Source organism: Clavelina lepadiformis, chromosome 5 (assembly GCF_947623445.1).
Source record: "Clavelina lepadiformis chromosome 5, kaClaLepa1.1, whole genome shotgun sequence".
In the NCBI taxonomy this organism is placed as follows: domain Eukaryota; kingdom Metazoa; phylum Chordata; class Ascidiacea; order Aplousobranchia; family Clavelinidae; genus Clavelina; species Clavelina lepadiformis.
In genome coordinates, this window is record NC_135244.1 from 9,927,256 (window position 1) to 9,954,339 (window position 27,084).

The 27,084-nt window shown below is 35.8% G+C and overlaps 2 protein-coding genes across 2 annotated transcripts; one reads left to right on the forward strand and one right to left on the reverse strand.

Annotated features, from left to right (window-relative positions):
- Positions 1–200: 200 nt before the first annotated feature.
- Positions 201–7,520, forward strand: LOC143460426 (serine/threonine-protein kinase NIM1-like). The gene is made up of 9 exons (XM_076957926.1): positions 201–444; positions 596–805; positions 2,638–2,759; positions 3,188–3,334; positions 3,672–3,743; positions 3,886–4,054; positions 4,386–4,599; positions 4,734–4,884; positions 5,769–7,520. Exons 1-9 carry the CDS (start codon positions 357–359, stop codon positions 6,321–6,323), a joined length of 1,728 nt encoding a protein of 575 aa, XP_076814041.1. The 5' UTR covers positions 201–356; the 3' UTR covers positions 6,324–7,520.
- Positions 7,521–8,618: 1,098 nt separating this feature from the next.
- LOC143459031 (uncharacterized) lies at positions 8,619–26,673 on the reverse strand. The gene is made up of 27 exons (XM_076955983.1): positions 26,251–26,673; positions 23,867–23,970; positions 23,537–23,577; positions 23,333–23,407; positions 23,057–23,120; positions 22,555–22,629; positions 21,963–22,116; positions 21,502–21,596; positions 19,930–20,048; positions 19,705–19,853; positions 19,544–19,632; positions 19,112–19,228; positions 18,862–18,928; positions 18,688–18,743; positions 18,288–18,596; positions 18,061–18,150; positions 15,678–15,801; positions 15,457–15,573; positions 15,167–15,360; positions 14,606–14,743; positions 14,307–14,463; positions 13,939–14,168; positions 11,303–13,793; positions 10,799–11,167; positions 10,488–10,542; positions 9,765–10,349; positions 8,619–9,633 (listed from the first exon to the last, which is right to left on the reverse strand). The coding sequence occupies exons 2-27, from the start codon at positions 23,960–23,962 to the stop codon at positions 9,618–9,620; spliced, it is 6,072 nt and encodes a 2,023-aa protein (XP_076812098.1). The 5' UTR covers positions 23,963–23,970; positions 26,251–26,673; the 3' UTR covers positions 8,619–9,617.
- Positions 26,674–27,084: the final 411 nt, after the last annotated feature.

A 27,084-nucleotide genomic window follows, 5' to 3' on the forward strand; every position in this document is an offset into this window, starting at 1 on the left:
ACAGCCAAAACATTTGTAATCCAATTAACTCTTATTTGTAAATATCTGATCCTAGATGTAATATTACCAAAATTGATCGTTTGTTTCATTGAATATATTTAAAGTGTTGCTAAATTACTATGCTGTTTTGTACTTCTTATCCAGGTATATATACAATAAGTTTTACATATAAAAGTGTAACTTAATCTTATGTACATACAAACTTTATCTTATTTTTCAGAAAACTTTAAACGTGTTCAAGATGTTATTGACAATTTGAAAAACACCTCTTAGGAAATTATAATAATTACCAGGATATAGACCATTTCTGGTTGTGGTCATGTTATTGCAAATGCTTGTTTAAACTTTGATGTGTGATGAAAGTGGGAGAAGTTCCCACATATGTAATGCCTGAATCAGTTGAAAACGAGTTGTTAGAGAACAAAACTTCTAACAGTTACAAGAGTAAGTGTGTTTTAAATGGTTTTGGCATAGTTGTAAAAAATCACTTTAAAAATCATGTTTATAAGCAGTTTGAAAATAAGCTTACCACCACCTGTTGTGACATAAACACAACAAATATGGGCAAATATAATGTCAGAATTTCTATTGGCAGATGAAATAGAACCCAAGAAAAATGGAGTTATAAATGGAGACAACTCAAAGCAGACGGCATACGAAAAGTTGCTAGAATATTTAAGGTTTGACCAGAAGGTACAATGGGAAATGACATATGGTAAAAGAATTGGGTTTTACACTATGAAAGGAGAACTAGGGTGTGGAAACTTCTCCAGGGTCAAAGCAGGAGTTCACAATTTAACCAAAGGTATTAATGTAAATGATCATACTTTATTGCTTATTGTTAAATAACTTAGTCAATAGTGTATTCGTGAAACGAATGAGAAAAGAACAAAGGTGAAAAAGTTTCTTACAAAAGTGCAATACCTTATCCATAGAAATTTATTTTTATGCTTAAGTACCTTCACGCATGGATTAAGCACACATGGTGTGTGGATTTGTAACAATGGGATAACTGATTGATGGATTGTCACATAATTGCAACATCACATTGAAGTACACAAGGGGAGAGTTTTGAGATCTAACATCCTTTTGTTTAGTTTACATTTTAAATTTAAAAGCATCGTGAGTGACCTTACGAAACATCTCCCAAGAACACTTTTCATTCTTGTCAGTGCAGCGCTGATGAATTAATTTGCAGCTTCATATTTCTGAATGCCTATACTTACAATGTTTACTTCCAGTTATTTATAAATCATTTTAAAAATTAATATGGAGTCACATCATTTATTATTACTAACTAAGAAGAATAAATAGTATATCAGCTGACACATGGGCCATGTTTGCAAGGTTAATTAACTTGAACTTTCTATTGAGAGACATTATTAAATGTATTCACAAAAGCTTCTCCACCCAACTGGATATGTATTCATGGATGGGGAGATAAGTATAATTGGTAACTATTTTTAACGTAATACCTCACTGCGGTGTTGAAAAGATTGTTTCTTTGTAGTAGTCATGGTTCAGGCAAACCCTTTAATTGTCAAGTCAAGTTGTGTGAATATTTGAACAAGTAAAGTATTCTTGAATATAAAAATTGGTTTTCATTTCCTAACCACCATTGTTTTTCTTACGTAACAAGATATAACAACGTTTTGTGCGTCAAAACGAACATTCTTGCTATTAAACCCCCTTTGCATGAGAACCGAATGAAAACAAAACAAAGCTTAGCTTTTGTTATGACTATTGTTTGTCGGTTGCTGAGGGATTCTTATTTCTCCTACTGGTTAACGATCTCTCAACAAGTGGCAGATAAGTTTAGGGACTGGACTTATTAAGACCTTCACAATTTCGTAAATGTCGCCCTGTGACACCTTTCTCTAGGTCTACCAAATACGTTCAATGCATATTGCACAAACAACCAATTTATACCGCCCCAGATTGTTTTTCGCAAACATCCTTTTCATCGAATCCTAACAACACCTTTATGAACGTTTATTATTAGACAGTGACATGGGATGGACAGGGCATTAACTATACAAGCGTAATATCACATTACAAACAACATCGCTACTTGTATTGTACGATATTTTTGTGTTAATTGTCGACGGGGAAGAGCAAAACAACACGATTAAAGACGCCGCTGTTGTTTTCCCATGATTTAATTAAATACGGCTGTGTTCTTATTTGGGTCATTGAAAGAAAGCTTTCTATTATGTTTTGTTGTTAATTGCATACAACGGCTGGCTCTAAAGCTGCCAAACCCCATCTCACTTAGAACAAGATCAGCGTTTTACGACGAGATTAAACTGTGAGCTGCAGTTTTGCGTCAGCAGCTTTTCTGCTTATGATTTCACAATCGCGCAAACAAAAATAACGTCAAATACGCACACAAGTTGATTGCGCCAGCATTACTGTACATGTGCAAGCTGTCCCTACAAAATAACTGCTTTTCAAAATGATTGCTGAGCAATTGCAAAATTTGCTGAATTCGGCTTTTCATTGGTGAGTGAGCGCAAGTAATATTCGTTTGCCCTTCTTGGTAATGCTGAATCATCTTGCTGTTACAAAGACCATTATGTGTGATTCACGCTAGTGCTCCTGCAATAGCGTTTTTATATAATCTACAATGTTTTGCAGAACGCGTTGCCGTAAAGATATTAGACAAAAGAAAAATGGACAAGAAGACAAAACGACTCCTCTCGCGTGAGATATCAAGCATGGAAAAGTTACATCATCCAAACATTGTTCATTTGTACGAGGTAGGTCGCTTGTTTTACATATTTCAATACACAACATGGATTTCATAATTTTATTAGACACATAAACGTAACTACTGCTCCGCAGTGATTCCGCTGAAACGGGAATCAATCGTTCGTGTTGACATAGCGAAATATCGTGTAACAACTGGCGTCGGTTGCCCTCATGGTCGTTGTTATTTACCGTTGCGAAGAGTTCTGTCTATATTTACCTGCCTCTTTAGATCTCGTTGAAGGATTTCGATAGCAGTACACTAAATCACTTTCCCTAATGAATCAGTGTTGTCACTGTGTTTTCACAAAATGAAACCAGTTGTTTAACGACCCACCTGCAGATACGGTCGCCACGGCAACATAACTTGTAGGACCAACAAAGCGATTAAGTCCCTTGAGTTTAATCTCAGCAATAATAACTTTGTTATTGTATGCAGGTAATACACACTGAAACCAAGCTACATCTTGTCATGGAATACGCCAGCGGTGGAGAGCTTTTCACCAAACTGTCAACACAAGGAAAGATGCCGGAAAACGATGCTAAAATCATATTTGCCCAAATTGTATCTGCCGTACAGCATATGGTTGGTCAATCACCGTTTTTTATTTCGTTTTCTTTACACGATTGTTATAAAAGAGCACATGCGACATGCCTTGAGCCCAGGTTTCATTTAACTTTCAATGTCAACCTGCAAGTTATCTTTGCATTTGTATGTTGCATTAGTGCATGGTATAAACGAAACATTTAAAGTTAAACAAAAGGTTTTGTGAAGTTATTGTTACCTTTTTTTCTATTAATGTTTTGACTGTGTTCAGTTAGAATTTGGATCATAGTTATTAATGACGTATGATGTGTTTCAACTACATCCGAAAGAGCGAGCTTGACCGTTTTAACCATTATTGTCATTTCGAATTTTCCAGCATCAGCACAGCGTAATACATCGTGATTTGAAAGCTGAAAATGTCTTCTACTCAGAGAAGAAGCACGTTAAGGTATGTGTTCTTACTCTGCCGGTTGGTATTATATTATTAGTAAGAGCCTATTATATGGTATACAAAATTGAATATTAATTCATAAATACGTTTAAGTTAAAATAAATAAATAATACCGACTAAAAATTACCATGGTTTGTAGGTTGGAGATTTTGGTTTTAGCACCGATGCACACAGTTCTAAGCAAGCCCTGACTACATTTTGCGGCTCACCACCCTACGCCGCACCAGAGCTTTTTCGTGATTCGTTTTATTATGGTGAAAGCGTCGATATATGGGCGTTGGGGATTCTGCTATACTTCACCGTAACAGGTCAGTTTACAGGAAAGCCTTTATACCTTATCATATTGTTATGCTTTGGAGCGAAGTTAGCAAGCTGTAGCCCTGAAGCCTGTAGCTATTGTTGCGTGTAGCGACTAATTTTATACTATGAACGTGATACTGCCCATCTGGGCAAAGCACAAATACTCTATGTTTTGTTTGTTCAATGTGATATTTAACATGACTTATAAGTACCGTAGGTAGTTATATTTATAGGCCGTGTAAAGCTTAGAAGAGACAGGATCTAGAAGTGTTGGTACTAATTTCAGAGTTTCTTTTGTTTCTCGATGTGAAATCTATTTAATTTGTTACGTGCACGCAGGTACGATGCCTTTCCGCGCAGAAACCGTCGGAAAACTAAAAAAACGAATTCTGTTCGGACATTTTTCAATTCCTTCCCATGTATCTGCGGAATGCAAAGAATTAATCCGTGGTATTTTGCGCCCTGCTCCACCTGAACGGCACACCCTTGCTGAAATTCGTTCGTCTGGATGGCTTGGTAACACAACCTTCCCTGAACCGATGGGGTATTACAGGTGACTTGAATAGTTTAGTGGAACATTTTTGTACAAAACTAACCAAATAGTTTAAATATATTCTAGTATTTTTATAAAGTATTTTATTCGTCAAAGTATATTCTATTTCTAATTGAATAATTTTTACTTCGTAGGCTCGAACCGACACAAATAAACCTTCAAACTGCTAAACCGGAAGAAATTTACGCAATTTATTATCTGGAAAAGCTCGGTCTGGGTCAACAACAATTGAGTAAATTTCAGTTTTCCTCTGATTCTTCCCCTTTCTGTTGGGATTATAAATCGGTGAGTTCTTCTTCACAATCGTCGTTGAAAAAGTTGTACTTAAAATAACATCCACTTAAAGCAGTCTTCTATTTTAAAGAAGCACTTAACAATCACATCGTTCCCATGTCATATTTAAAATCCATTAGCGAATTGAGAATGCCAATTCCATTTCGCTACAAATTATATTGTAACGCATCACATGGAAAGGGTTATGAAATAGTAACGCACTGAGCAGTATATGAAAATGTAACTTACTTGTTTTTCTTCTTTTAAAAATGTAAATACCTGGCAACAAATAACAATGTCACTCACACCAAACGTAGTGTGTTTGCATTATAATTGACAGGTCTTTCTTTGGTCTACCTAAGGAAGAAAGTCGTTTGCTGTCAGACAGATGTTATTTCCTGTTCTTTTCTATGCGTAACACTAGTATTGCCGAAGATTATCGCGTTGTATAACCAATCATTGATACGTATCACGATTTAATCTTTAGCAAACATATGATTGAACGTCATGTAGTTTTCCGCTTGCCAAGCTCCGACCCATTTAGCTCAAGACGTTTAAGATGGATGTTCGCACTTGAATCCATTCGGTCGCGTTGTGGTTTTATAACATTGTCATGAACAACTTTAGCGCCATAGAATAGTCGGATTATTCCTATTGGTATTAAAGCCCTGACTAATCGTTCAAGTACTTTTCTGTCATTGTGTGTTGGGCTACTTCTGAACAAACTGTTGAAAATTTGTTTGGCACATTTCAGTAATTCACCCCAGACTACTTAGTCCTAAGTATAGAAGCCTGTTATTGTGTAGCAAAGTATTTCTGGATAGTCGCAATAACATCTGCCAAGTTCATTAGCATTCCGATAAGTCAAGTTAAACACTTGGTTGTGCTTTTTGCAGACTCAAGAGCCTTCGCCGACCAATAACAGCTCATCGGGGAAATCAATGCCGAATGGAACGAGAGCGTCAAGTCAAGCCAACGTCGCCAAAGAAATCGAAATAAACGAACAAAGTGCTTTGGTCGGAACTTACAGAATCTTGCTATTGCGTGCACAGAAACGATTTTGCGGACCTTCAGCGCAAGAAGAACTTCGAAAATTACGCTTACTCACCGAGCACACCATTGCGAAATCGCGGACAAGTAGCGGGGAAGGTGACGCAACGTCCACCTGGGCATGCTCGATGTGTGAGGTGAACTCATTGAATGGTCATACCGTACATGATGGAAGATCAACCAGTAAGTTATTTGTTCCGGTACGTAACGGAAAATCGAGGGACCCGTCGCCCTCGTTGTCCAGACCATCTCCGTCTTTACTTAGTAAATCAAGTTCGACTACAAATGGCACTTCTAAGTCTCTCTCTACAAATCACCAAAATAGAAGTCACAAACGATCTTTTCTGCCTTCCAATGAAATGCGTCAAGTAACTAAATCAAAATTTTGTGTAATTTTATGAAAAATTTCATGCGTAATTCTATTTTTTTTTGAAGCAAAACACAAGTTAAGGATTTTCGGTTGGAACTCATTTGCAATAAAATCAACCAATTTGTGGTGTGAAGTGATATGTGACGTTTTAATGTTTTCTAAGTGGTTCTATCAAATATCCCTTTAACTAACGGTTGCAATTGCCTTATATTATTACTTGAAGTATTCCCAGAATGTATACATTATATGTATAAGTGACCTATTTCGCTATATTTGAAATTGGTAGATAAGGCTATATATGTAATTCAATATTTATCATCAGATCAAACTTTTGCACGAATTTTTTACGTTTGTTGAAGATCTATCAGTACACGACGCAGTATATTATTTAATAAAATATACTTTAGTAAACTTGTTGATTGTTGCGAAGTTTTACGTTTATGTGCAATGAATTTTTTATCTATTGCCCTATATTTTCTTTCTAACTCAGAATTACTTCGTTTGAATTGAGACGAACACAATTTTTCAACTTAGCTCGTCTTTTTCAATTCAATGTTTTACGTATTTGAATAAAAAGCGCTTGCAATCACTTTTTGGTTGCAGTAGGCGTAACTATTTAAATGGTTATGCAGAAGGAAACGCTTTGTCAAAAACTTTACATCTTCTGAGCTTTTGTTCGTTTTTTTTCTGGTTTACTTTTGCCCATAATGTCATGCGATACATTGAGGACTGTCGAGGCTATCCTTTAGGTTATAGCTGGTGGAATTCGTATCCAGCGTATTTTTATTATACTGATATTTATACTGCAGAGATTGACAATTATTGAACTTTTTTCACGATTTCCAGCGAGAACTTCTCAGGCGGCTTTATGTATCTACATTGATCTGCTTTGTCCTTTGATTGTTGATGTACAGTATTTTGTTTAATTTTAAGCCGTTACATTGCATTTCCCAATTTTATTTTTAGTTGTAGCTTCACTGCATTTTATAGCTAGTTTTATTATGCTGACAAATCTGCTCCTGAGCGGTTGCTCAAAACACCGTGGGTCACATAATAATAAGCGCTGGTCTCAGCTTCTTTGTCAACAAAGCTACATTAATATGTGAGTGTAGCCTATTTTTCTTCGTGTCTTTAAATGTATAATTTTAACACTGTTGCTGAATATAAAATGTTAGAATATTTATAACTCGAGTATTTTTCTATGAATATAAGGTCCGTGTAAAAAAGTTCAGCTTGCTAATGTTTTTTTCTACGAATACGTGCGCTATGTCTGCCGTAGTTATAAGATTACGATGAACCTTACAGCAATTATTGTCTTGTGTAAAAACATTACTGTATAATCAGTAACAATGGATCCACATTAGGTTACAATACGATTAAGCAAAGCTGTAGCCAGGGGCGCTGGAATTATTTTTGGCAAGGGTGGGGGGGGATTCTAAAAAAGGGCACTTTTTGAATGTTATTTTGGTTGCAAATATGAGTTCTACTACAGAAGATATTATTATTGATCTTTTATCAGTTTTTCAATTCCAACGTAAATGTCTTTACACTTATACGAAATATATAGAAAAATCATTACTCTTTAGGGTTAAACAAATAACGCACCGGCAGAAATTACACACGAAATACCAAATGATGAGAAAACTTTCATTGTATTTATGGTTACGCTGTAATCTTACGAGGTATTGTAGCACATTTACCAAGAATCTGTTTAATGCTTTTTAAACTTCATAAACTGCACAAAATGCCCCCGTGGTTTTAAAGAAAAAATGGACAGGGGGCTATGAATAAATTTTGGCAACTGGTATTAACATGACAATTTCATTGTTACTTTCTAAAAGTTAAATTACTACAGAAATGGTAAATTACTTAACTAAACGATAAAGCTACAAATACCAATACCAACTGTAATTAAACTTGCCTGATGTCGTTTATCCTACTGTAGGTCAAGTGTATCGGACAAGTATAGGCTACTGTCAAGTATACTGGTTTACGTAAACATCCTAGATTTCAAGTACCTTAAAGCTTGCGTTTATAAAGTTACTAATGGCGGAATGGTCTTTTTATGATAGCCTTTCATAAATATCGACTTTTGTCTCAGCTGGCCGACCATATGTAGCCTTAAAGGTAACGAAACAAACGATTTTCACTTTCGTCCACAATGGCCTTCCATACAATTGCGCAAGTGCTGTTTTGTGACGTTGATGAGTGTATAACAAACAACAGGCGCCAAAGTCATGTATAAAACCAATAGTAGATCCCGGTGGCTTGATTTGACATGAGTGGGCAAAAGGTGAGGAATTGGACCGAGGCACCATAGTATCACTGCTTGTCATGGTGGCGTTCTTTTTAAAATTTATGGACAAAAGCGAAACGCAAATAAACAACGAGGCTCTATTTTGAAGATGCATATATATACAAAACAATGACGATACTCGAATCGAATGAAACATTCATCATCAACTCGTGAACTGGTAACTAGGAACTAACTCGAAAGTCTTAAACTTAAGTCCATGCACGTCATAGTTGTACATATACAAACGCGAATCAATAAATAAAGAATAAAACCGGCGATTTAAAATGACAAAGGTAACGATATGCTGTTTATGCCTGGAAGGCCAGTGAAGACTCAAAAAGATAGGCATTAAGGCTACGGCTAAAAGATTCCCTAGAAAAAGTATTTACAAAACTTTGAACAACGTGGATATCAATTTCCTACTGTTTACAATACATGAACTAATTGAAAAAGGCCAAAACACGAAACAAATTTACAAGACAATGCTTTACAAACTTGCCAAAGAAAAACGCCGAAAAACACAAATGCGTGTCGAAGTACAACTCTATCACAGAGAAACCTGAGCCAAATCTGCGTCAATATTTATATGCACAGTTGGTAACAAGAACAGAAATGCAGCAAAAACACACAATTAGTTTAAGCCACGAATTGCGTGGTCAGTACATTGATTCCAAGAACCTGCTTCGGGTGCCATATTCAACACTTATGACGAAATTCACTTCAGCATGCAATTTCAAAAACTTGGCATCCATGCAAATATTCCCTCTCAATTAAATTACTTAACTTTTGAAAAGTGAGTAATGTTTCGGTTGATTGGGACTGAACAATTTCCTAATGTTTTAATACAACGAACAAAGCGGCTGCTTTATTTCAATCCACGTTCGAACGAACTGTTCAACTTGATTTTGCTTTCAAGATAAATCATAAAATTTTTTGCCTTCTGGTTTCCTTGTTAAAAACTTGCCTCTACAAAAGGCGGAAGCTTCGCCGTCAACATCAGGCACGGAAGAATCAGTAACGTCAATCGTGTTAAGTCATTTTCGCACTGAAACAAAATACGAAATCGAATTAACTTCAAAAACAATTCCTAGTAACTGTTATCAACATTTGCGTCAATGCATTCTTCAACTGTTCTGATGGTCACAACAAGTTGACCACTTATCAACTAGTTGATACCTGTTTGGTGGGCGGCCAGGTGGTGGTGGAGGTGGAGGGAGATTTTCATGATAAGACTTCATTGTTAGCGAACTCGCCGGTTCATTGGTCACTTGATTTCCTGATTTCATCCAAGGCTGTTGTATATTCGTGCCAGCAGGAGGCGGTGGTGGAGGGGGTGGAACAGCAGTCGGAGGTGGAGGGTGCATCGGAAAGTTTGTACCAGGAGGTGGCTGAAAAAATGCAATTGGAGCCTGAAATCCATTGAAGGGCATCCCACTAGGTGATTGTTGCGTAAAGCCAGCAAATGTTGTGCTGGCGTAGTAAGCCATGTTGGGGTCCTGATTCTGTGGAAGGTTGCCCTGTTGAGGATAGTAAGCTTGATACACCTCTTGTGAATTGGGCTGGCTCCACGTTTGTTGTAGCCAGGGATGGGGCTGAGATGGTGGTCGAGGTTGGTCTCTGAAGCCAACATCTTTAGTAGAATAAGGAAAATTTTGACGATTATGCTTCGGATTGTATCTCCTTTTGTTAGGACTGTATCTACCACTATAACTACGATTATTCCTGTAACCGTCCCTTGATGGCTTTCTTTGATTCCAGGATCTGAAACGTTAATAAACGCAATGATACAACCTGTATAAAAGCTGAGAAAGACTTGTGAAGAGAAAGAAACTTAACTACGATTTAAAATGAGTTGAATAAAACGCTAAGACTCCGTTGAAAAACATCCAGAATTTTTACCTTCTTTTTTGATTATCAGGACATGACGTGAGAGATTGATTAGTAGGACAACGACCTAAACACAACAATGGATTTAGTTATATGCATATAGCTACTGAGGCATAGCAAAGATAGAATATATAAAATAACGCTTGAAAATACTACATATGCGTGTATTAAACAATTTAAGTATGAATTAACAAACGATTTTTTATGCCATGTAGGTGTAAGAACCGACATGAACACCTATTGATCCACATCACAATATATTGTGCTTCAAACTCGTTGTTGTGGCTCGTTGTTTGCAATTAAAGCCTTTTAATCCAACATACCTGTATCCAACGGCGAAGCCATACATTTATCTCTGTCAGACTCCGAAGACTTTGGAGTGACTGGGGTACGGGGAGATGACAGAGCAGTTTGAGAAATTTCCTGAGAGTTTCGACGCATTACTTCTTCTGCGGACGAATCTACAGAAGCAACAGAGGTCGTCGGAGTGAAAGATTCCACAGGTTCATCCATAAGAGGAGTTGGTGGGGTGGCAGGCCGTTCTAAGGCTGTAGGGAAGATATTCTCTGGTTCCGCATTTGAAGTTTTAGAAGATGTTAGAGTAACAACTGGTATTTCACTGATAAGTTCTGGTTTTTGAGGGGATGATTTCTCATTTGTATTTGATATAGTTGAGCAACCACGTGCAGCGTCTGCAAAAAATAAATCCGTTAGTTATTTGTAATACATTTTACTGGCAAGCCTAAAGGTAATAATGTTAAAAGGGGTTTGTGATATCAAATAATTTTGCATACTACAATACCAATACCACCTAGCTTTGTACTTACCAGCAACTTGCTTGGTATTGGTTAGCTGTTGTCGAGCTAGCTGCTTTTTGGTTTTGGGCCAGAAGACAGGGGATGATTCAGTCGCTTCATCTGTCTTGGAAGTCAAACTTTTTCCTTCACTTTTTGAGGTTGTATCTAGTACCATTATATTCTCTTCCTCTGGTGAGTTCAGAACTGATGTTACTTTTAACAATACTTCTTGGCGACTGGTGGGATGGTCACCAACTGATTTTTCTTTCCTGGAATCTTCAATGCTTTCACTGTCGTGTGATGGTGGTGAGACATTACTAACCTGAAGATCTGTGTTTGTTAACTGAACATCATCAGTAATAGGTTTTTGATCCATAGTAGATGTTGTCTTAGTACTGCTTTTCTTGGAATCTGCAGGATTATTATTATTCTCGGAGAAATCTGTACAAGTAGTACAATCTTCATTAATTAGCAGTGCTGCCCCGTCCGGGCTTTTTGCAGTACATGACAGACATGGTGATGTACTTTCCTTCCCAAGATTAGATTCTGATACTTTATTTGGAAAGGCGTCAGTGGTAGTGCAGCGAGTAACCGGAATGTCTTTGGAATCAGTCACAGGAAATTTTTCAGCAGCAAAATTTGTGTTTTCAGATTTTGAATGAGCCATTTTCAAAGCAGCAGCTCTAAGCATTAATGCCCTTTTAGATTTTTTAGGTGGTGCCAGGTGAAGTTCAGTTTCTGGAGCGGAATCAGTAGCTGAATCTAGGACAGTTGAAGAGTTAATGATGTTGCTGTTGATCGTGAGAGCACAAGCAGTAGGTAAATCAGACAGCGAACCCTTAAAGCTCTCCTGACACATTTTACGCCCACAGTCTTTGGTCAATAATAGCCTGTTGGCTGCTTGTGTGTCTGGTGTAATTGAAGTAGAAATCTGACCTGCTGATAGCATTCCCGGCAGTTCCTTGGCATTCATATCAGTAGGAGTTAATGGTGAAAAGCTACCATCATAGGCTACCTGTGATGTATTATGAATAGCACTGGACTCATTGTCAGAATGGATGATTACTCTTAAGGCAGACTTTTCCTGGGTAGATACTTCAATACACTCCTGTGACTTAGACGACTTTGAATTTAAGGCTTCTGGCACTGGCAATGGAACAGGGCCCCCAGCCGAAATAGGAGAGTTGAGAGATTGTATTGTTGGGGTTTTGCCTTGGAGCATTGAAGGACTGCTAGCAACAACAGATTTAACTCCACCATCTGCTTGGTTTGAAGGAGATGTGAATGCTGCTGAACGAGGTGGCATCGACAGGGCAGATATCATCAGCTGTTTACCACCAAACATAGACTGAGAGTTTAAGTGTGGCGAGGAATGAATATGTGGGTATAAAGATGCAACTGAGACAGGAGACATATGCGCTGATTGTTGGTTTAACCCAGACTTGCCAGGAGCAGCAAAACCTGCTGCACCGATGCCTTGCAGGTGGTGTGAAGGAGATACAAAGTTGGCTTTGGAGCTGGGGCCCAATACGTGACCAAAACTTGGATAATTCAGACTATCTGGATTGAAAGTTGGTGAAGACAAGGAAACTGAAAATTTTGAGCATGGTGAGGTAATAGGTTCAGTTTTAACGCTGGCTGTTGTAGGCAACATGCTTGGAGGTTTTGTTTTATCTATTCTGGACTTATTATCATCACAGGCTGGTGATGACTTAGTCACCATATTCGTACCAACAGTTGTTAGATCTGTTGTAGCAGACTTGTTGGTCACTGCTGGACTCTCCACAGAGCTCTTAGCAGGAGAAGTGCAAGCTCTATACACCAAATTTTGTATGTTAAAATGTAAGGAGGATGAGGATGGAACTTGAGGTAGTGGTGTTAATAATTTCTGTTCTACACGAGGCAGATCATGCGTTACTTGAGTATTCCTCGTAAAATTTTTGGCGTAAGCTGGTTGCTCCTTCAAAGGCTTGCACAGTGTACCGCTTTCCACCTGAAGTTGAACATTTTGTGTTGCAAGATTTAAGAATGATGATGAAGCTGTTGTTAGTGTTGTTGGTGCAATTGCAGCAGTTGGATTTGGAAATTGGCCTGATGCACCAGCAAAGAGATACTTCACTTGTGGCTGCTGGGCTAGAAGCTGAATGTGTTGAGGTAGTTGAGCCGAGTAACTCGAATTTCCGACATTTGCCTTTTGTACTAACTCAACCTGTGTAGGAGGATGCGTATTTTTAAACCCAGTCATCATATGACTGAATGTGGTCAATGTCCCAGGGGTATCAGGTGGAGTGACTGGTGAGAAGTCAGCAGCAGCTAATGCTATTCCTGGATCAACAAGCTTTCCGCTTGCAGTTAGGGGCTTTTCCACATTCTTAGAGGGGTGGCTTCCCGCTTTGGTTTTGTCAACTTTCTTTTTTTTCGTTGTGGCAAATGAACTGATTCCAGGAAGGGTTGACGAAGTGGAGCTTTCGGTCGATTTTAGAGCTTTGTTTTGTATATCTTCACGATAGTTATTGACAACCTGCAAACCAACATGTACTTCCATGTTTCAGTAATACATTGACAATTTGATGGGGATTATAAATAAAAATACTGGAATACTCTCCGAATTCTATGCCACTATGTAAATAAGATTCCACAAAACAAACGCTAGTGTTAGTTCTCACCTCTTGCACAATTTCCATTGCTTCCAAGGGCAGTTTCGGCCTTTGATTTTTAGAACTTGCCTTTTTCGGCTTAGGGTTACTATGCCTTGCATTATTGGGTGCATGGTTCACCTGCAGGTTCTGTCCACTTGGTGGAAACTGTTTAACAGATGAGCCTGCTATGAGAGGTTGGTACATCTGGGTAGACATGTTGTGATGTACACGACCAACAGGGGGATAGGAACTTGCACCTGAACAGCAGAACACATTAGGTAAAACAAATAATGCAAAAAGTTTTATGAAAATAAAATATTCTGACCAATTACCATCACTTTTGTTCACTACAATGATACATGTTTCAGACAAACTGAAATCTACATAAGACCTACCCAGAGAGGTCACGATCCGTTGATCATGTTCATTGTGATATTCCAACATAATTAATGCATGTCTTAACAAATCACTGACATTGCAGTCTCCAGTTGCCTGGTGAGATTTTTTGTTTGCTCTCAGTGATGCTTCTTTCACATGTGGTTTAGCTTTTATCTACAACATTCATTAGATATTGTGTAATTCAGAAATCGGCAATTTTAGTTTTAGAAGGTACCGGAGTATATTTATGAATAAAGGCAAGTTTAGCATTCAAACTAACGTTAAGTATGTAAAAAACTTATTCTCAATCTCATACCAAGTTATTGTTTTCTTGGTGTACTAGTTTCAAACTGCTGTATAGCTGCTGCAGTCCAAATTGCAAGTTTTCATTTCTTGCACGCTCAGCAGTTATTAGTGAGTAAATTGCACTTGGATCATGAGAATCTGTTTGGAGCTGTTAAAAAATTTACGTTGGTTAAAAGTAAGGCTGGTTACTTCATGGATACCTGTCCTCCAACCAATAATAAATAAAAAATTGCATCCAAGACTTGCAACACTTGAGATTGTATATTTATGTTGTACCATGTATCATGAAACTACAGTAAGACTCCTCTTGAGGCTTCAGTTTAGGAGTATGGCATAAAAATTACCAATTTCAAAAAGAGTGTTGTATTGTTGTTTATTTGATATAAATTAACCGTTATAATATAGAAGCTAGAAGACAAAAGACATCAAGAGTTTAAATCGGTGCTAGTTGCCTTCTTCCATATTTAATGGTAAAACTTATTTTAGATTTAGTCGAATGTTGGAAAAAATTTCAAAAATATATGAAAAGGATGTACAAACACATTTCATCCAAACGTTAAGATTGTTATACCTCATGAAGTCTAGCTTGCGCAAGCATGGCACTGTCATCAGATAACCTTTTAATATCCACATGCAAACCTCGCAAAGCTTCGTTTAAATTTGCTTTTTTATGTTTTTCAGCTTCAATCTGTTCCTGTAATTTCTTTGAAAAATTCTCACTAACAGAACTGCACATCAGCCTTAAAACTCGCATCTTCCAGCGTTCTACAATAAACATTAATGTAATTCAAGTATTTTAAACATTACTCGAGCTCAAAGTTACACTTAAGCAATAATTTATGAAATTTCTTTAAAACCAACCAAACATGAAATCCATGGCATAAAGTTGCTTTGTTTTCAGAGCAGCAGCATTATTTGCTGGTCCAGTAGTAAGAATGGGTTTGGTTAGAAGTGAACAATTAACAAAATCACCAGGATCTAGAAATAAAACCAAAAAACTTGAAAATGAACCTGTGATATACCGAATATATTAAATGATCTAAGGACAAAGCCCATAACAATACACAGTATTGTACAAATACCTCTAACATCACTTCCTACAGTTTTGTCATGCAAAAACTGGATTGCATTGAGTTGAGCGGAATCGATTTTTCTGTTTGTGGCATTTTTACTTTTCTTAGGATCAGGTGATATAGTTCTTGTTTTCTGTGAACGTCACATAAACGTCAATTGTTACTTCACTGCAAACAAATGCTTTGCTACGCTGTGTTTCTACTTCAGCACAGGTTTTCAAAGTGTGAACTGGTACAAATACATCTACCAAATACATCCATTTATCTACCGTAATATTAAAGAATACACAACTAACTACTGTATACAGAAAAAAACAATTGTCAACTACACTAACTACAAAAAATGGTCAAAAAATAGTAAAATTTAAAGGATGAAATTCGTGATAATCATCAACAAAAGTATGCCACAAACCAGACATTCATTCTGACATGCTTGGTAGTAATTGCAATATTGTAAAAAACCATAATGCGTGTCTAGAGTAGTGTTTTCAACCAGTAAGACTGTACGCACTAGTGCGTATAGAAACAAGTCTAGTGCAGATAATAAGCATGGTGCGAATGAAATTCATCTCTCTGATTTTGGTTATTCTTAAGCAACGCTGATAGGTTGTGCAAGTTTGGCATTTCACGTTTACCCTCGTATGGGGCAAGTACATCCGTAATGTACGTTGCAGAGTTATCACAAAGCAAATCCAGTTTTGTCAATGTAGCTTCCATGAATTAGACTGCCATTAAAAAAAATGTGACAGAATGTTGAAGTGGCAAAGAAAAATCAACAGCAAAGTAACGGAGCGTGTTGATATCACACCATAACGAGGCGATGGCTTACATCGTTGCTTTATATTTAGTTGAAAGTAATAGGGTGCTGTTATGGACACAAGGATGTACACTTTTCTTGTACCGACATAGAAGTAGAAATTATGAGTGAATGAAGGCTTGATAAATGAAATTTGTCGAAATATTTTTTTGTTGCATATTTGTTGCGATTCTTGCATATTTTTAAATGTGTTTATTTAATCTAACTTCACTACCAACTTCCAGCTCTCTATTTCTTTTAATGCACACATCGCTAACGAAATTTTAGGGACCAATGTTACTGGCGCGTGGGATTGTTTGACCCGGAGTAACCTGTATAGGTTATACATTCACCTACTCGCACTGTTGTGAGGTAGATAAGATTGAAAAAAAAAAGATTTTTTTGTTAATATTTTTAACTGTATTGGCTATGTAATACTGTGGACTATGTATGGAGCATTGCATGAACCCAAAAATCGGCAAGGAAGCCTTTAACTAAGCTGGACCTAACTATGGTAATGTGAATGGCGTTAAGAAGTTGCCCAACAAACTAGTATGGTATTGAATTACAAACTTTATTCTCAGACTGAGGTAAGTCTTCCCACAACTTAAACTCTTCTATGATTTTTTTATTGCTCACACCTTCCTCATGGAAATTACAATGATAGCGCAACTGGAAATCGAATCCAGTTCGTATTTGGTAGTTTAACCCTGACGTAACATGCACTTAAAGCAAAGTAAACCTCTCAAGTAATGTTTCAAGACTATGTTAAATGTGTTGTAACTTGTTTGGGTATGGGTCGAATAGGTGTTTAAAATGCTCACACATATATACGACATACATATAACGATTCTGGTACGGATTATTTCATAAAATGTTTAGTTTCAATAAAGTATTGCCATGAAAAATTGAACAAATGACAAAATCGCCATCCAACCAAACAGCTTTACGGCTTGGACTGTATCACAAGCGGATGAGATTTTTCTTACACTAAAAAGTGCAGACTGTCATCAAAAAGGTTGAAAAGCACTGGTCTACAGGTAGCATGCTTGCAATAATTAAACGAAATTTGAAAATAGCCGTTCTTGCTGAGTTTTATTTCAAATGAGAGGTTATAAATAGACAATAAGCTACAGGTGACGATGAATTGGGACTAACGTATTTAATGAGAAACCGTTGTAAGTTTAAACAATATGTAATCAGCAAGAGATGTTTATTTTTAATGCAATAAGAGTACTTTAGTGTAACAGTAGCCTATTTGCATTGGCATATTTTAGACTACTTGGAAAACCTTCATAAAATGTTTTTTGTTTTTTCCTAGATCCTTGTTTACCTACCTTGAGAGTTACAAAAAATAACTTAGCCCTAACCCAAATATAGGCTATACATAAAGATAACCTCTCGTTAAATGTATCTGTACTAGCTGAGATTGTGTACTTAAAAAATAAATTAACTTAAAGGTAGTTATCAGTTATGGCATAACAATAGAAGTAACGCAAAATAGAAATGATTACATCATCAAAATCTTCCCAATCATACAACACTGCTTTAGTAATAAAAGTAATGACAACAAATTCATTAATCATTCACACACACCTTAGGCGCAGGTTTCCTGTTACTTCTTCGAATTTTCTTCAATTTTGCTTTTCCATCACCAGGCTGATTGACTGAAATCTCACCGACATTCTGTTTAGGTATTTCAACTTAGCGAAAATACCTTACCACCCACAAATACATGATCTATTGAACTGATATACACAGCTGCAAGTACATTTGCGGCAAACACGATACCAGACAGAAAAAACGTAAACAGCGGAACTCACCTTAGTCTTGTTTGAAAGTTTAATTCCCTTGTTAGGCACAGGTTTTGTCAGTTTTACACTTTTGCTAATAACCTTTGACTTGGCATTTAAGCGTTTTTGTGCAAATTTAGCTTTGTTTTTTGACGGAATAACATACTCATCAGAAGATGTTTCCTCACTATCCAAAATATCAGACCCTTCATTTACTCCATTAAACTCTGCATAATCAGAATCTTCATTTCCATCGCTTTCATATGAACTGCTGCTGATCTTTCTCTGTTTCTTAGACTTCTTGGCAGTTGGTGAGCCGGTCTGAGATAATGGTTCTCCCTAAAAATTTTAACAGCCAAACATACATGATATTGACATTTACAAGTAAGATAATTACTAATTAATCATCAACATTTTGGCCAAACTTTACCTTTCTTACACAATTTAACTTCTTTGCACCAGGAGATGGTAAGTCCTTACAGTCCACTGATTAATGAAGATTACATAATTAGCATATTGGAACAAACTTTCAATTTGTAATAAACAATAGTACCTATAAGCAAAGTTTGCACTATGAAACTGAAATGGTTGCTATATATCTCACATAAAGCTGGTCTTGCATTCTCCTTTCCATCATTCCCATCGAAATCTCCACACTTAAATCCTCGATGCTAACAAAATTTGTAACAAAACAATAGCAATCGCAAATAACGCATATGTTAAGAGTTAACAGTTAATGTCTCTATTGATTAGCTTACATATAATACAACAATGATTTCACCTTTGCAGAAGTCATCTCAAATTTAAACATGTTTGATATACGCTATATTATAGGCATAGGAGAAATAACGCACCATTTTAGTTGATGGACTGTTGTCTTTTGAACGTCGGTTTTGAAGTTCAAATTCTTCACGAAGTTTAGGATCTTTCTGTGCTAGAAAATATCTTTCGAGCATGGTACGGTCAACAACCTAACAAGTACAAATTTAACTGCAATATTCATGTAATATGGAGCAGCAGCTTGCTGGAGCAGCAGCTTGAATAAACAAAGTATTTAAAAACGAAACTATGTGCAGGCCAAAAAAGGAACCAAGATTTTATAAAACATATTTGTTATGCAGACGTTCCAATTGATGCTACAATTATATTTATAACCAAAGCAACCAAAGGTACGGACAGAGAGATTTTCTAAACTATGAAATAGAAATAGCCAAAAAAATAATACTTTACTGGATGTCTACATTAAGTGACGGCTAAATGTTGTAGATGAAAACTATTAAACGTACCTGCAAGTAATATGTAACAGGATTTGGTGTCCATGAAACTGAACCTCTCAATGGTGATAAAACAGACACCCTTAAAATTGTTCCGATATCTAAACAAAAGAAAGTCTCAGATTACAGGTGTTACAAACAGGATATCAATTAAGCCGCAGCACAATACTTACCAGATAAATTCCTATCTGTGATACGAAAGTTTGCTTGAGCAAAGGCTTTTGAAGAGACAACCCTGCACCCTTCTTTGAGATTAGCAAATCTCAACTTAAGTTGGTGATCAACTTCAGGCCCAAATGCATAGTTGTTCACAAATATCACTCTGCTCATAAAAATTTGCATGTGCCAGCATTACAAAATGGTGCAAATTAGTCCCTGAAGTGATAAATCACACTTACGTAGCCCCAGCAATTCGTTCTTTCCATTCCTCATCAAGAAAGTCTCCAAATTCAAGTTGATATGGTCTATACTTCTTTCCATACCACTTCATCCATTTGCGAAATTCAATGTCCATTTGCTGAACATAGCATATTTGTTAAGAATTTTATTTGATACACATACATTAAGCAAATCATACCTATTTCGTGCATGCTTAATCTAAATATAACTTTAAGCCTTTTTAAATTTAATTTATTATGAGAATTTCGCTGAATTTATTACCATATTCTATGCAAATGTTCTGGGCAAGCCCAGCATTGTTACCAAAAAGAATAAACCTACGTTGCTTGACCAACATAAAGTAATATAAGGAAGCAAATCTTCCTAGCTACCCAGTACATTGCAAAATATGCAATTTACTGCTATAAAATGGAGTTGTGATATGCATGTAGTCTGTAAATGAGTTAACTATTTCGAAGCCAATTTCTGCTTGCAGCTGTCAGCGATGTACACCATGTTTGCAGGAAATATACTGTGATGTTTTAACCACACATTACACCGACAGCAACATGATAAAGTGCTAGACAGACTTTGCAATATGTGTGCAGTGGCCAGAGTGTCAGTTTTTTAAAATGCATGCATAAAAGTAAACAGTGAATCTAGTTACTGTACCATATCTTTTACTAACATTAATTCTAATTTTTGCCTTTGAAAAACACAAAACTAACAATTTAATAATCATCATGGATTATAAATGGTTAAAATATCTGATCAATCACAGAATTTCATTCTAATAATAATCTTAAAACACTTAAAAGTATCATAAAACCTATCACAGTAACTTCCACAAACAAAATCAAAGAACACTTTAAAAATAATAGCATTTGGGCTATAGGCCTACAGCCCACACATCATTTACAAGTGTTCATAGTGCTACATGTTGTTTATTTAGACAGGGACAGGGGTATGGAGATACATACAGCTCATAGCCATAGTAGCACACACAATCAAATGACTATAAAAATGAATTAAAGGACTAACAAAATATAATAATTAATGTCAATATACATGTCAAAATAAATGTAAATATACAACTATTGATTTTCAATTGGAGCTTTTTTAAACATACATAAATTAGCCAGAAATGAAGTGTATTGGCTTTAAGTGGATGCTCAATTCTTTTGTTAAATTGTAATGTGCTGACAGGATACACCTGTTGGAGGTCTAGCATTGGATGCATTCAAGCAATGTTATTGTTTGCAACATGCTATTACTAGAAATGCAGTTTATCTAGCATATAGGGCAACTACAGCCATTAAACGAGGTGTTGTTAAACAAGAATTGAATAAAATTTGATAACACAAAACATAACCAACACAATCTGTTGAGCAATATCCTATGCATATCTACATGAACTGAAGTGCTCATAATGAACTGCAGCTATCCATATCAATACAATATGTACAATAACCTTATTACCTTAATTTATAAAATTTAAACCAAATATTACAGAATTCTTTTCCGAATTCTTTATTGCAAATAACAGTATCAATTTTAAATCGATCAGGACAACCAATACATCTCAACAATACCTTGGCATATTTAGATGGTAAAGGTGCTTTCTCAATACCAAGACACATTTTACATGGTGAAGCAGCAGCAACTTGAAGAACAACCTGTCCAACCCCTGCCACAAAATAGATTTGATTTGTAAATTTAAACCAATACAGTACTTGAAATAAAACCAGTGATGATAAATGTATTAGAGTGAATCACATACAAGTCAGATGTGAAACATGAAATCAAATATTACATTTTTACCAATTGAGTAGAATAACTTCAAAACAAATACTTTATGGTGAGCTGGGTGACCATATTACAATTAAGTTATGGGCAGTTGAAAGCCTGGAGGCAAATAAATACACTCCGCTTGCTACAAAAACTGCAGTGCACAACCATTCCACAATCCTTGACATCACAGTGAAAAACAAAATTTTTTTATCATGCCAACAACTGCTTGTTTCTTAATTATTGTTTTTGATTGTAAACATACCACTTCCAAGGTCCAAAAACACATCATCCTCTTTCAGCTTAAGTTCGTTTAGCATTTGCAGAACCAAGTCAAATGAGGTTTCTCCATAGACCTCTGGGGAGAATGGTTCATACTGATTTAACTTCTCAGGTTCCACGACGCTATGATTGTAAACCTTGGTAAGATCAACAGAAATTTGTAGATGCATTGTTGAAGTAATAGAGAGTGATTAACCCTGTTGCAGTTTTTAGTATAGGAGATGTCCTTTTCATTAACCTATTCAACATATTAGACCTTTTGCTGGCCCAGCATCAGCAGGTAACTGCACAACGTCCGCAAAATACCAAAAGACATATTGAGCACAATACTAGCAAATTTTATTTTTTATACATTGCTCCATCAACTTCAGCTGATAAACTATAAGTTTTTAATTATGAAATCACTCTGGCTGTACTATAGTGTACCCAGCTGCTCAATAAATATGGTTTACATACTCATTTCATAGTATGCATTGGCGTAAAGTAGTAACTACAGCATCTACTCAATGTTTGCTTAAATGAAGCACTTGTTTAAACAACTTATAAAAGAATGCTAGAGCTTACTATTATTATACCTGTTGCAGTATATGCTTCAAAAGTCCAGAAGATGGCTGAGTTTGAAGTAATGCAGACTTGCTTGTTCCCTGCCACTGATAAAGTATGAAGTACAAGTATAGTGCACGAGATCAACATTACGTAAGACAAAGACATTTCTTACTAATTATTTATCCAAACATAAGATATATTGCAAATGAGACATAGATTTAAGCTGGTTTAGAATATTTTCTATTACATGTCCATAAACTAACATAAAATTATACTAAAATGTTGTCATTGTGGTAAATTTTGGAATTTTTTGTAAATATAAAAGGTTGTCTATAAATTTACTTTCAAGATAAAAATTTCACAGTCCAAGTAACCTATGAATCATAGGGCTTTAAAACAAACCTAATCATCAATCCTAAGCATTAGAGCATAAAGAAACTAGCCATTACTCATGACCAAATAGCACATAGTCTAAGTCTCCAAAATTAGTCTGGATAAGTTAAGTCAAAACAACTAATAGCATTCACTTACCAGCTGTAAAATAGACTCTATTGCTCTGTTGTACTTATTGCAGAGTTCTTTCATACTTTCAAAGCTGAACAGACAAGATAATTAAAGAATAATTGAACTGTGTAGAAAGTTCCATAAAGTGATAGGAAAGCATACCAAACACACTATTATATACATCTAGATACGCAGAGCTCAACAACAAATCAAACCATTTATTTGAACCAACTTTCTAAATAATTTCAGTTCATGCAACATCTAACAATTCATGGTATGCTTTGTAGTTAACAATGTCCTTACTTTGTAGTATCATAATCAGCCAGTATGTGCTTTTCCATGGCCATCTCCAAATCTGGATAATCTTTGCACACCCACCTGTAAAAGTGTTTACAATGTAATATGCTATTGGCTATCAAAAATTTCTATAACTGTGTAAAAATATAGATATATTTCTTATTACCAAACTAAATCAAAACAAAAGTAGACTAACTGACAAGCAATTACCTAATTGTGTCAATAATTTCAAAGGCACCATCTCTTGTGTCCTAGAAAATACAAGGCCTTATTGCAAACAGTTACAGTGTTTAAATATATACTGTATGCCAGATTTGCAATATAGTCTACATATTTGTCAAACAATTTAAACACACAAGACAACATAACGAACATAGAGCATCATAAAGACAGAGCTAATCAAACTACCTTCACAATTATAGCACAACTGCACAAGTAAGATATACAATAATGTATGTAACATGATACATTCTGAAACAATTTTCATGTCGTACTGAAATGAGCTCCAACACAGCTATACAAATATACAAAAATGCATACATATTTCGGTAAAGGCCACTTGTAAATAGCAGATTCTGCACCAGCAGGGCTCTTTAAACGCAAAACTTGTCCTTCACCATCATGTCCTTTATTCATTCTTAGTGCTTTATAAACAAAAACAGAAAATATTTTCATTTTCAGCCAATATCTTTAACGGTGAGTGTCGTCTAAATACTGGTACTCATGTTTTATTATGTATACATAATTGTATATATTATGTAAATTTATATAAACATATATATATATACAATTTATCATGTATATTAATATGGAAAGACATTATAATTAAACATTACTGTTCCTACATCTAAAGAAACGTACCCTAAACTCACAAAAAATAAAAAACAATTTTACTGTTCAGAATAATGACTTTGTCAACAGGTCAAGCAAACTGAGCCTCTAACCTTAACCGAGATCAGTCTAGAATAGACATGGAGCCGTTAACACGTTTAAATTAACAATTAGCCATGTTTCAATTGTGCCATTGAAACAATTTTTGATTAAAATGTTAGCTGCTGATAATTCCGTTCCCATGTATATTAATATAATTGATTACATCATTGACAACAAAAATCATCCATTGCGGTATAATTCAGCTTCGAACAATTTTTTAGTTCCAGCCAAAATTCAGATGGTTTTTGCAATTATTACTATAAGTTTATAAAATCGAGCTCATATATTCAATATCATAGATGTTTTAGCATGAATAACAAAGCAAGAAAGTATCCAAACCGTTACAAGACAGACATCCCAAACCTTCTAATAACAACACAATAAGTGAATAATGACACATAATCATATATACAGCTTTCACCAGCCAGTATTATGTGCAGGCAGTAGACTGTACTCAGTTTTGTTGATATTGAATAAAGAAACATAAAAGTAAAGAACCAAGGTCACAAATTCTAATGAAACAATGGTGGATATGAAACAAGAATGGATATAAATGTGTAAGCATGTAAATTAACAAGGGTCTGCACATAAATCATTTATTGTGGCATGAGAAGCAAACATATTGTACAGCCTATAGTGAAAGTTCCATTTAAATCTTATGGTAGAACTATGTATAAACTTTGGGTTAGCACACTTTGGTATGTAAATTCTAACTGCCATCTCATGGTTCAACAGAAATGAGTATTATAAAAAAATATTAGTGCTGTCAAGTTTCAACATAAAATTCATAATTTAAAACAAAATTGTATTAATGACCCCATAGTTTAAACCCTGTTGCAATAATCACAAATTATAGAAACTTTTCACTTTTAAGTTAAAGTTAATTTAGCATTAAATGACAGATTGAATCTTGTATATTCGTATCGGTATGCCATTGTTAATAGCTTTTTATCCAATATATAGCTGCCAATCAGTTTGTAACATATATAATTGCTAAAAATTGCTTTGTTTCAAAAAATAGTGGTAAAATGACGACGTAAAAAGCAAAATAAAAAATGTAAATGGCTTTCAGTGAGAACATTGACCTAAATCAGCTTATCCACGGATATAAATTTTTATTTCTTTACAAAGTCAATCAATTTACAAGTAATAATACATTCGGTTTCGCCATTGTTATTATTCATGTTTACCCAAACCTATAACAAATATATAGTATTATATTTTGTTAGGTTATCACCTCATTTTTGAAAGATCTTGCCATAATGATTTCCTGAATTGCTAAGGAGTAGGCCTAGTATTGCATATTTATAATATCAATAGTTTATACGAAGTGATTAATGTACATCAGCACTAAACATTTAGCTCGTCATACTTGGAAAACTGTAAATAAATTGAATAAAACCAAACCTGCTACCAGTTACGGCCTTATGTACAGACTAAATGGGCTTAGTACAGATGTGCACAATCAGATGACGCCACCATTTTTAGTAGCTGAGGTCTAGTACATGCAAAGGTATCCTGGGGTTGTGCACTAGACCCGGCTAAATTTTCACTAGCCCAGATTGGAAGGTTTGCTGATTTTGGGTAAGAAAGCCCCCGCGCAGCAAGATGAAACAATAGACCAAGCTATTATATTTGCATTTAATATAAATCCTCCGCGCAATTAGTAAACTTTTAAACCTGGTCACTACTAACTATACAGCACCTGCATATCCTTATAAATTGCGCAAAAAAAGCCCACAGCCAGTTTTTTGACTAAAAGCTCCATTTTAGTGTAAACACAAGCCATAATCACGGTGATTTTCTGGGTCTAGTACAGGTGCACAACGAGATGACGTCACAATTAGAGTAGCTTATAATGGTGAAAATTTTGTTTAGCAGTTCCAGTCTAGGGATCATGCAGCTTTTGATATCATACGGTAGCCTACTACCATACTATACCGGCACTATACCAGTACTATATATCCAAACATTCACTTATTTCGACTTACCTGTCCAACACAAATTGTTGCACAAAAAACCATTAGTAAGTTATCACCGAATACAGTCTGACAGTATCTTTTTCAAATGTTAGCATTCACATAGACATGCTGATTGTGCTGCCTGTTAATGGCAACTATAGGCTATTAGTACACCTTCACATTTCAGTTTTTAAATGCGTTTATCTTATTTCTGCATTCAGCTAACAACAACAATTAATTGATGAAGAACATCTAGCGCAGTGATGTCCAACCTGCGGACCGCTTGAGATTTTTGTGTGGCCCGCTAGCCTTTTTCTCTCCAAAAGTAGTATTAATTAAAAGTAGTAATTGTTTCATTATGTACCCATTTTTCTTGAAATTTAATAGGTTTTTCGGCCCATTGAATTGTTTCAAGTGACAATGTGGCCCACTATAAGAAAAGGCTGGACATCCCTGAATTCTAGCCTATGTTAGGAGACAGTAGTGTATGTTTAAAAAGATCCTAGCTATAGGCCATACGATTCTGACATACAGCAAAGTAACAATATAAGATGTTTAAATTGCATGTTTTCAGGTTCAACTAACAGCAGTCCGTTTAGCCTACAGCCCTACTCTATAGTCTTTCCACTGTTGTAACTTGTACGTAGGCTAACCCTACTCCATTCATCGCCGAGATAGCCTGCCCTACACAATAGACTCAGGAGCAATTGTTCGCGGCTTTTTCTTTACCCAGAGATAATAAGAGGGCGTAACGCGCGTAGAAACACAGGGTGTCGCGTTTTGACTAGTACTGTAGTGTGACAAACTGCACAAGCACAAGGCCTAAAGGCCTTTCATGTAAACAAACACGCATTGGGTCACGTA

Bases quoted from the DNA above. Each gene is read 5' to 3' on its own strand.
- LOC143459031 (XM_076955983.1), bottom strand. From the start codon at position 23,962: ATGAATAAAGGACATGATGGTGAAGGACAAGTTTTGCGTTTAAAGAGC. The intron at 19,854-19,929 runs GTAAGTGTGATT...TTTTATGAGCAG, and splicing joins GAACGAATTGCTGGGGCTAC to AGTGATATTTGTGAACAACT. The intron at 15,574-15,677 runs GTATTTGTACAA...TTTTATTTCTAG, and splicing joins TGTAGGAAGTGATGTTAGAG to ATCCTGGTGATTTTGTTAAT.
- LOC143460426 (XM_076957926.1), top strand. From the start codon at position 357: ATGAAAGTGGGAGAAGTTCCCACATATGTAATGCCTGAATCAGTTGAA. The intron at 3,335-3,671 runs GTTGGTCAATCA...CGAATTTTCCAG, and splicing joins TATCTGCCGTACAGCATATG to CATCAGCACAGCGTAATACA. The intron at 4,055-4,385 runs GTCAGTTTACAG...ACGTGCACGCAG, and splicing joins GCTATACTTCACCGTAACAG to GTACGATGCCTTTCCGCGCA.